This window comes from Epinephelus lanceolatus, chromosome 18, assembly GCF_041903045.1.
Source record: "Epinephelus lanceolatus isolate andai-2023 chromosome 18, ASM4190304v1, whole genome shotgun sequence".
Classification (NCBI taxonomy): domain Eukaryota; kingdom Metazoa; phylum Chordata; class Actinopteri; order Perciformes; family Serranidae; genus Epinephelus; species Epinephelus lanceolatus.
This window is the reverse complement of record NC_135751.1, coordinates 26,123,352-26,134,406: the sequence shown is the minus strand read 5'-3', so window position 1 is coordinate 26,134,406 and position 11,055 is coordinate 26,123,352. Positions and strand designations below refer to the sequence as shown.

At 44.2% G+C, this 11,055-nt stretch overlaps 1 protein-coding gene across 1 annotated transcript in view; it reads right to left on the bottom strand.

Annotated features, from left to right (window-relative positions):
* Positions 1-11,055, bottom strand: part of ern1 (endoplasmic reticulum to nucleus signaling 1) — a 28,177-nt gene continuing 17,122 nt past the window's right edge. The window contains exons 9-22 of the mRNA XM_033645649.2: positions 8,897-8,975; positions 8,379-8,538; positions 7,232-7,347; positions 6,924-7,118; positions 6,484-6,748; positions 6,282-6,372; positions 6,001-6,190; positions 4,930-5,029; positions 4,647-4,846; positions 3,506-3,653; positions 3,088-3,215; positions 2,572-2,695; positions 1,402-1,469; positions 1-759 (exon numbers count right to left, since the gene is read on the bottom strand). Of these exons, the coding sequence (XP_033501540.1) occupies positions 193-759; positions 1,402-1,469; positions 2,572-2,695; positions 3,088-3,215; positions 3,506-3,653; positions 4,647-4,846; positions 4,930-5,029; positions 6,001-6,190; positions 6,282-6,372; positions 6,484-6,748; positions 6,924-7,118; positions 7,232-7,347; positions 8,379-8,538; positions 8,897-8,975 (2,431 nt within the window). The 3' untranslated portion in view covers positions 1-192. The remainder of the gene's footprint in view (positions 760-1,401; positions 1,470-2,571; positions 2,696-3,087; positions 3,216-3,505; positions 3,654-4,646; positions 4,847-4,929; positions 5,030-6,000; positions 6,191-6,281; positions 6,373-6,483; positions 6,749-6,923; positions 7,119-7,231; positions 7,348-8,378; positions 8,539-8,896; positions 8,976-11,055) is intronic.

Below are 11,055 nucleotides of genomic sequence, written 5' to 3'. Positions count from 1 at the left end.
TGGGGGACATTTGAAGCCCAGGTGAGCAGAAGGCACTTGATTTGAGGTGTAGCTGCTGCACCCAGCAGTGGATCCCAGGCACTGCAGGCCTGGTCCTCACCAGCTCACGGCGCAGCAACTTAACCCCACTTGGTGTCCACTCTTTAAGGCAATGCTCCCATCTGTGCTGGGTCCACCTGACTCTGGTTCAGTTCACACTGGTTCATTGTCCAGTGTAGAAAGATCTGGCGGTGTGTGCATCTCAGACTGATTGGATTCGCTTTGCCTGAGCGTATCTGTGGGCGACTCTGAGGCAAATGTGGGGTTCACTGCTTGACTGTGCAAGTCAGTCTGTGTGGATGGTGCAGGTGCTGCTGGCTGCACTATCTGAACTGGCAAATGTGGAGATTCAGGCTCATCTGGTGATGAAGAGGGCACTGATTCAGCAGGTGTTGTGTCAGAGACCTGCAGCGGCTGTGTAGACTGTGCAGGTTCCGTGGGTTGTGAGGAGGCTGATGGTGTGTGTGTTGGCAGGTGTTGAGTACATGGCTCATTTGGTCTCTGTGGCCCGAGGTGTGTGTAGTGGACCTGTGTTTTTGCATGTTGCTCTGCAGCGGAGTAGTAAGGCAGGAAAGGCCTCTCAGATGCACAGGTCCGCATGGCCAGGTATGTGTGCATGAGCAGGTGGGGGAAACGGGAGGTGAAGTAGGACACAAAGTCATCGGGGATGGAGCCCAGAGTCTCCTGTACCTCAGCAGGCAACTCTCGGTAATGATGTTTCTGTTGAATGAAGGTCAAGCACGGTGTTAATTTTGTCAGCAAAAGTATTCATTGACATACTTTTAGCTCATGACTAAATTGTAACAACAAACGAGAAGAATACTGACAGCAAAATCTCTGTTCATTACACCAGATAGGTAAAGATGACACCAAATACATGAAAGCTAAGCAATCTACTGCTGTGGATGGGTCAGCAACAAAATGTAATTTAGCCACCTAAAAAAACCTCTATCAGTTAAAGTGGACGCTATATTTAGAGTATTTTCACTGCGTTACCTTCATGTCAGACAGTGATTTCCAACTGGATAATGATGCCATTATATCGCTCTCTTTATCACTGCTGAACACAGGAACTGCTAATCTACCGCTGCCTCAATCAGTTAGTTAGTTAGTGTTATTGTGTGACTTTGGCGTTTGAACAGGTTAGTTTGGATTAACATGTGTCACACAATAACACAAACTAAGTAACTGACCAGGCAGCTGCAGATATGCAGCTCCCGTGTTCCACAAGCTAATATTTAGTTGTTGTCAGTGCAATCTGTTGGCTTTGACCACAGGCAAAAATATGTTTCGTGGCCGACTCCCATCCAGAGCGTAGAGATCAGTTTCTTCTTAACACATAACAAAGGAATACATTCCTACCTTGTTTCTCATCGCACGCAGCAGGTCTCTGACTGACCCTCCCTTATAGGAGCGAAACTTTCGCAGATCTGCCAAAGAAAAGACAGTTAATCCCTGATCATTATCCAACAAGAAACCAGCAAACAGGAAATTGTGAGATAACACATTTGACGTTTAATGTTACTGACATACCCAAACTTGGACTGATCAGTGCAGTATTGAAAATATAAAAACTGAGACTTCAGATACGTGATTTCTCCATGTTTCATCAAAGCATAATGGGGGGTCAGGTATATTTCATCATTCTTTTTATCTACACCTGAGCCAGCGTTTCTGTGTTAATGATCTTTTAATATTTATATTCAATCATGAATTATGAAGCACTTTGTAAAGTCTGTATGACCTCTGGTGGATGTTTGAAAGTCTAGTGCGTAGGATATAGTGGCATCTAGTGGTGAGGTTGCAGATAGCAGCCAACTGAAACTTTCTGTGCTAAGCATGTAGCAGAACTTCAGTGTTTGATTTGTCTGTTCTGGGTTACAGTAAAAACAACATGCTTCTCCATGGTAGAGGACCCACTCTGTATATAGACATATATGTCTCATTCTAAGGTAATGAAAACACAATGATTCTTAATTTCAGGTGATTATACACTGATGAAAACATAGTTATAAATACTGTATTCCATTTCTGCTGATATATCCTCTTAGATCCTACACTCAGGATCTTTAAGAGCGCTTCTACATCGATTTATGGTGAACTGAGGGAGTGGAAATGAGGCATGTGCACTGCTGCCATAATATGGCATGTAGTATACCCACATGATCTCACCTTGTCAGTTCATGACTATATCAGTGCCATTTGCTTCACTGATCAATAAAACCAAGTGCAAAGTCCAATGAGAACCAGCTGAGGTTGTGGTGATGAGTGGGTGGCAACAACAGGAAACAGCAAGCTTACTTCACCCACTGTAATATTTTGTAGTGACAGGATGCAGCACTCAGTGCAGCTGTAAACATACGTCATGCCGTCAAAGCATTTCTCCTAGTGAAATATTGCCTCAGTCATTTTGTGGAGATCTGTACTACAACCACAGGTTTGAAGCAACACAAGAAACAAGAACAGTATTTAACAACGGCGCGCCAGAAGCTTCTATTCGACATGCTTTATGAACTTCAGCCAGTTTGATACCTGTCTGCAGTGGCACTGTGATATGCTCTCTCCAGTCACCCTTGACAACAGCCCTCCCTCCTCTCTCCAGCTGTCTCACGATTGGTCCGTCCAGCGGCTCCTTTTCTATTCTGTCGCTCACATCCTGCAAGCAACCACAAAAAAACCTCAGTGAATTTTAATATGTCAGGTAGACTCATTTTCACTCAGGACATTCATACATGCAAGAAATCAAGAAGTAGAGGTGAATGAGTCTTTTTGCATGAATGAGGGTGTTTGGATACGACTTACAAATCTATTATAAAGCACATTAATGAAGTTCTGCTGGATGGTATGTGCTTGTTAGGACTTAAGGACTCAAATCCTGCATGTGCAAAAATATTTGCCTGCATTTACAAGAAGCTTATTCATGATAAATACAAATGCTTGAGTGTTGGTGCACAGACTAGTCTTTAAGAGCACAGTAAACACAGTCAATAGCCTAATACATGTGATTTATACAACAAGAAGAGAAACAGATAAGTAAAAAATGCTGACCTGAAAGAACTGCAGCTCCTTCTCCAGGCTCCAGAAGAAAGGGTGTTTAAGAACACTCTCAGCTGAAGGCCTCCGATGTGGCTCCATGCTCAGCATCTGCTCTATCAGGTCTCTGGCTACAATGTCCTCTGATAAATGACACAAACAAGCTGGTTTTGACGATGTGCTCACAGGGTATGATCACACGGCATACGTTGTTTAAACAAATAACTTTTTTTTACTTCACAAATTTTTAAAATCCTACATTTTGTCAAGAAATCACAACCCCCACTGCTGTACAAACACTTATAACAACCAAACAACCACACAATCATCCACACCTGCCCTTTCTAATATACATCAACCACCAGCTACATTACTACTGTTGTTTACCTCTGGAAGTGAGTTAAGACAGAAAAGCTAAAGTTTTAGTCCTCACCATGTTTGTCAGTTTGCAGATGGTCGAGGCTGTATGTGCCCAGCAGGATGTTTGCTTGCCTCTGCAGAGACTTGCCAAAAGGGTGGCTTCCCTGAGACACCACGTAGTAGAACACACACCCAGCAGAGAAGATATCAACAGCGCAGGTCTACAAGGGACAAGAGCGGGACAGGATGCAGGAAATTTAATGAAACATATCAAGATACAATAATTGACCCTTAGCTAAGTCCCGCCCCTGGACGCATTCTGACCAATCATGGCGTAGCATCGGGCTGGCTCAGACCAGGGTCTGACAACAACACAGCTGTGCTCCATTGACTCTAATGCTGTCATTTCAGATTTCCTTCATTTTCAGGCTGGTTTTGTGGATTTGGAGCTAAATGTTGTGTCTGGGGCACGTCGTGTATTAATGATACTTGTTACCTGGAGAGGTTGGAAAAAGATATACGTTTCTTCCCTGTTCCAAAACCAAAATCAAACCCTGAAAAGTGTAGGGTTAGCTAGCTAGCTACTGAAGATATAGCCTACTGAATGTATACACATGCTGCTTTTGCTTTTAAATTATTGTAACAGTGAAACAAAGAGCGACCCTGCTGTACAGGAACCAGTGAAGGGAAGCAGGGAAACTTTGCTGATATTCAACCAGCTGTGTGTCATCACAGTGTGTGCAGATGAACATTGTTTGACTTCTCCTGGAGATCCCTGCCTATCCGGTGGCAGAGGTCCATGTGCTGGCAGCAGCACGGGGGCGAAGCCAAACTCCATTCATCTGCACACACTGTGATGCCACACAGCTGGTTCAGTATCAGCAAAGTTTCCCTTTATATTCATTGTCTTGTGTGGCGATCAGCAGTGATGTGGTGGTTCACTTTTACACTGTGATCTGTAGCCTATAGTTCGGCTTTAGCTTCTAACTATCTTTGTCTTTTTAACCTGTTGTTGCTGCTGAGTCAGTTTGACATCCTGGATATATCCTTCAAACACAGACTGTAGACCCCTCTGTCTGCTTCTCTCTGGAATCACCGTTTAATTTTCCAAAAATATGATAATGCTTCTTCATTTTTTGTTTCTTTTGTGAATTCTTACAACCAACAAAACTTCTAACCGCCACCAGAGAGCTGCTTCTCTACCACTGACTCACCGGGTTGTCTTTGCAGTCCTCACTGAGAACCTCGGGGGCGATCCAGCCCTCGGTGCCCGGCACCCCAGACCTTCTACTGAAACTGTGGCGGCCCACTGCCAGCTTCTTACACAAGCCAAAGTCGGAGATCATGGCCCGCACCCGACCGTGGGCATTGGGCATGGACACCAGGATGTTGTGGGGTTTCAGGTCTCTGTGGACTGGAAGGAAATATATGTAGGTGAGGTCACTTACTTTGATAATCCACAACAGACGACAATAATGACGTGTTCAGTGATGATACCTATGTTGAGGGAGTGAAGATGGGCCAGTCCTGACATGGTCTGCTGAAGAAGCATAACTGGCTCGAGGCCATGACGGTCGAAATCCTTCCTCTCCACATACTAGAGAAATGAAAGACTGTGGTCAGTGTAGTCCAATAATTATAACGTAGTTTGAAGCTGTGTAATGCACAAGGGATGCCACAGTGAGGACATTTTCCCACTGGGACATAAAGTTGTGACGATACCAGCATTACCGAAAACACCAGACATTTTACAAGAAAATATATTCATTACATATATTCGAGTTGACTTTTATTATGATTATTAAAGTCACAGGAAATGTGTTTGTCAGTGAGATTAGCACTATCGCTGTTGTTCATTAAAAGAGCATCTACATTAGTTTGGATCAGTTTGAAGTATTGCAGGGAATAATGGAACAAGAAGGAGCAGCCACAGTAAACCGTTAGATAACCAGCTGCAGACAACAGGGTGCACACCTCCAACTTCTTAGGAACTTAACATCCCCTTTTACATCATTAACGTTAGCAGGTTCCCCATTAGCATTGTGTTTAAATCCAAAGTATTGCCATCATCCAAACACCAATCCTCTGCTATCATCTTGTCAGTCAACTTTCATCACCCAATAAATAAAATCTGACTCCTGCCCCTGTACAGAGCAGACACTTTCAGTTTATAATTGTAGGGCCGTTCCTCTAAGTATTGATAAAAAAAAAGGCAAAACAGCGGTGGGAGCAGTGGGCCATGTAACACCGTCCAACACCAGTACCACCGACTAACACAGCAAGCCTAAAGCACCACATTAATTTTAGCATGCTTGCATTTTTTGTGCTCTATTAATAATGACACAGTGACAAAGAATCCTCCACTTATTGCTGAAATTTTAAAATCACAGGGTACACTCACACTCATACAACTGCAGGCTATTGACACAAAGAGTAATGCATTATTAAGAAAAACATCATATATATATATAAAAAAAAAAGAGTTTTGCTGAAGGACAACACGCAATTAACTCTACTTCTCCCCGACTCCAACAAGGTGCTAAAAAGATCTGTGAAGGACTTCATTACCTCCTGAAGTGAGGCGGCACACAGCTCAATGGCAATGTACTGGAACTGACGGTCCCTTTCGGTGCAGAAGTAGCGGATGACATTTGGGTGCTCGTCTGACTCCCTCAGCAGCTGGACTTCCCGGTCTGCGAAGCTGAAGCACTCTGGGAGAATTCTCTTCACTGCCACTGCACGGTTGTCAAACTGACCCCTTGTGGAGAAACAGTGGAAATACAGTTTTAGGATTTTACAGATTAAACAATGTTATCATGAATCATTGTGGACTGGCTGTTCAGACTTACTTGTACACAATGGTGCCCTCAGCACCATGACCCAAGACCTCTTTGGGACGGAAAGTTATGTTTCCCACTCTGACTATATTGGAGTCCTCCTCTGATGAGACAAATAAATAGTTTCAGACAATGAAAACTGGGTTAAAATTGTAATTTAAGTGTTGAAGAAGTACAGACAGTGTGCCAGCAATCTCAAAACCTCAGTCCTTACCTCCCTCTTCGTGCTCATTGGCAGAGCTTCCCAGCTCAGAAACAGACAGGTTGGAGTGGTTGGAGGCGCGGGGGGTGACATTGGGGCTGCTGTGGTCTGAGCATTCGGACCGAATGTGGGCCACCTCCAGATAGTCGCTGTCTGGGGCCAAGCCCAGGCCCACGTCTGCAGGTGGGAACGGCTGCTGTCTCTGGAGCAGCTCCAACCTCTCCTCCATCTGTCTCTGGAACTCCTGGTGCTGCAGCTGCTGCTGCTTATGAACACTCTGTGGTGAGAGAGGAGACTGTCAGAGGCTCGAAGAATAAAGAAAGTGTATTCAACACTTATGTCCACGAACGGATTTGCAACTTAAGTCCTGTTTCTACATTTAAAATATTTTCTGTCATCACAAAGTAGTTGCAGGCACTCAGCAGTCCACTAGATGGTGCTGTTTGACTTACTTTGGGGTAGGTGATGACAAAGGCCACCCAGCCAGCCAGGAGGAACGTGGAGAAGATAATGGTGGCCATGTCTTTGAGCATAGAGTCCACTGGGGCTTCTGGACGCACAGGGCGACCGCTGGCTCCAGGTTCTTGGATGGATGTTTCCGGCAGGGGAGAAGGGGGCCCATCGTCCATGCCGCTATCATTCACCTTCTGCAACATGGTGGGAGGTGAGGACAGGGAGGAAGAGAGGGTGAGCAAATCTGCACAGATGTTTTGATAACTGAAAAATCTTCTAAACAAAACATGTCATGGGCCACACACACCTCCTCAACTTTCTTGTCAGTGGTAGGTGGGATGACGTTGCCTTGATTGCGAGGGAAGCTGTCGGGGAATTTCTCCAGGATCTTGGTGTGAGCTTCGGGGGGCGTCTCATGATGACCTGGAATGAAGGAGTGAACTTTTTAATCAATGTTATCATCCAGAGCACAAGAATTATCACCAAATACTGTTTTTAGTCATGATACCATGCAATGAAAGCAGACCAATCAAGAAAACCAGTCACAATAACTACTTTTGTTGGACAATAATTATATGGTCTCAGAAATAACTGCAATAAAAAATATTACCAGTCCCTCCAGGATGCTGCAATTGCAACAATTAACACAAATTCAGCTAATCCCTGTGAATTCTGTGTGACCTTGCTCCTCCTCACTCCTCTTTGTCTTACTCTCCCTCTCTGTTTATTGTGTGTGAGACTGCTGCTGCAGGACAGTGTAAGGGCTAACTGTTAGCATCACACACCTAACGTTACCCAGCCATTATCAATGCGACTAACTACAGTCAAGCTGTTTTGGTGTCGGTGTGAGATTGTTGGGACTGTTTTAACAGCTCACTGCTGGATGTCAGCTGCTGCTGCTGTGTTAGCTCGTGCGAGCCAGGCAGAGAGAGCAGAAGAAGCTCACGAAGACAGTTGTTTGGTGCTGCCTCCAATGGCAGAAAACGACTATTATATCGTCAGCTACAGGTACACCCTTTCAAGGAGCAATGAACCTTTAATCTGACCAGAGGTGAGAGCAAAACATCTCAGCGTAGACTTTTCTGTACATTGTAAGATGCTTAGGCCCTGCATCCAAGTCTTACAACAGTAGGGTAAGTGCTGTTGTTTATTCTGGCATCTCATAAAAAGGCAATGTGGCATTATCGGAAAATACATGGACATAAGCCGATTATGTAATAATGATGATGATGATGATTACAGGCCTACAATTAAGGCCCTGGGCTTCAAAATGCCGTGAACAATGCTGACAGTAAAACCTCTCAACATACAGTAATAACATTTTTTTCCTTTCCTGATGTAGCGCATGAGTTGTTAGTGAAACTTAGACTTCTTTCCTTTTTTCAGTGGTGGCCCTGAAACCTTGCCACTCACTGTACCAGGAAAAGTCACATTTTTTAGTACCAATGTATTACCTATGAGGAGCAGGTAGTTCCTCATGAAGTTGATTCGGTTTCGCTCCCGCAGTGCAGCGTTGAACTTGACACTGGTGCTGGGTGTGATGACACACTCCTTGTCCTCTTCAGTCTCCTGGCTGTCAGGACCCTCCAACATGGGGAAGGTGCTGCCACGAGGCTGTGGGGTACACACACAAACATTTGAGGAACTCTAATTAATTTCCTAGCAGATGCCTTATTGGATTAAACAAGGAAAACGACGAGTATATCTTGTAACAGTAAACTACTATTCCCTGGAGCCAGGCCAGTGAGGCAAAGTGACTTGAGCTGAGACAAGCTAAGACACAACTGGAACAGGATGTATTCGCACAACCTCGCTGGCATACCTGGAAAATGACTAACCAAAAAAGAAGGAGAAAACAAGCAGATAAACTGCCGGGAAGGTTTGACTCAATACAAAACTTGCACATATTTTATGGTTATATCTTACTGGTAAGGATTGTGTTTTGCCTGAATGAAATGCAACCGTCACTCACCACCACAGTGACTCCATCATGCACCAGGGAGGGAGAGGCATATAGACTGGTGGAGTATTTACCCACATACAGAGTGGCCCTGAAAAAGGAAAAAACAAACTTTTATTTCAAACATACAGTTCATATTTCATGCTAATAAACAGATGTGTGACAGAATACAATATTGGTGAAGACATTTTGGGCCAGATGTATTAACAATGAGACACTCACACAAACTATACACCTTTTCCCACACATAAATGTTCAGTTGAGAATGTGCGCACCTCGCACAGACTTCAGACCAGCGTACAAACAATTATAACTGTGATAGCCACCGGTGACATGATAAAAAGGAGATTAAATATGAGTTTAGAGACAGGTGACACCGTTTTTAAGTTGTTTGCCAATTTCACTCATTTTGTTATTATTTTTTCAGGGTGTACATTGTTCTGTAAAATTTCAAAGGCACATTTGTAACTTTGTGATGTGAGAGTGATGACTTTCATCATTCTTTACGTTTGAGCCTTCATCTCCCTGTTAAAGGAAATTTCGGTTTATTTCAACCTGTCTCCTATCGTCCTAAATTTGTTTCAAGTGACTAGTGACATAAAAATAATAGTTAGCATGTTAGCCGTTAGCCTAGATACAACCGGGGCGCATAGTAGCGTCAGACCTGTTAAAACATAAGTGAACGGGCATCCCTTCAAGTGCAAAGTTAGTCCACTAAACAAGCTTTTTTTCCACAAAGACCGCCTCATATCGTTAGGATAAATGTCAGAGAACATATAGAAAACGACATGTAAACGTGTTGTCTTACCTTACCGCTGTGCTGCCATGTTTGTTTATCATCTAGTGCTGCCGTTCCAGACAACTGGGAACTGGGAAATTTCCTAGTTGAAATCTCCGAGTTCCCACCTCAAAGCGTTCCAGGTGCACAGCCACAAACGTGAACACAGAATCCGTGTGACCGTGACAAACTGATGTTTCTGTGGTGCACAAACAGTTTAACAGACAGTTTTACATTGTCCTAGAGTCTACCGTGTATCAGACGCAGCATCACCGCATCCACAGGGGCTGCCATATTTGTTTGTGGGTTATGTGACATCAGAGGTCGGAACTAGGAGTACATCGCTTTGGTACGAGTTCACGGGTGGGAAGTTACGGGTTTGACTGCCGTTCCAGTGCACTTTCACGGGTTACAGGTTGTGAAAACACGAGTTACGGGTTGCCTGGAACGCACCACAGCTCTGCTTTCCAAAGCGCGGCTGAAATATCGCGAGAACAAGCAGCGATCTCATAGCGTGCCTGAACAAGCAGCAACAGCTGGAAGGATACACTGACGAAGAGCTTTGTGAAATTGAAGAACGGAGGAGGAGAGAGAGAGAGGCACAACAGGTAGAGGACAAGAGAGGAGGAATGGTTGCTGCAAGGCTGCGTAGCTCTGGAGATTGGTGGTGTACCTGTGGATGCTGTGCCCCAGTGCCCACAGAAGAGGAATGCCTCTGTTGCAAGGAATGGGACCGGTTGCAGCCTTATTTTCAAGGTCTGGATGTGACCGAGGACGAGACACCTCCACCTGGAGTAATGTTAGTATCCAGCTGGGCTTTATCTAGAGCTGGCGAGATATATTTCGGCCACGCTTTGGAAAGCAGAGCTAGAGGGATAAACAAACATGGCAGCACACCGGTAAGGTAAGACAACACGTTTACATGTCGTTTTCTATATGTTCTCTGACATTTATCCTAACGATATGAGGCCGTCTTTGTGGAAAAAAGCTTGTTTAGTGAACTAACTTTGCGCTTGAAGGTATGCCCGTTCACTTATGTTTTAACAGGTCTGACGCTACGGCTGTATCTAGGCTAACGGCTAACATGCTAACTATTATTTTTATGTCACTAGTCACTTGAAACAAATTTAGGACGATAGGAGATGGGTTGAAATAAACCGAAATTTCCCTTTAATGATCGTTTCATATTATTCTGAATTGTGAAACACTTCGTGAAGTCAGTTTCAAGATAAGCACTTTGAATGAGTCACTGATCACTTTCTGATGTTTAATAATGATGGTGACAGAGATTTTACCACAATGATGGTGTGCAGAAATGTGATTAATTAATAATCACTGCAGTTGTGCCGAATGACAGCTGCTATAGGGCGACTGGAGAACCTCGCTGATGAGA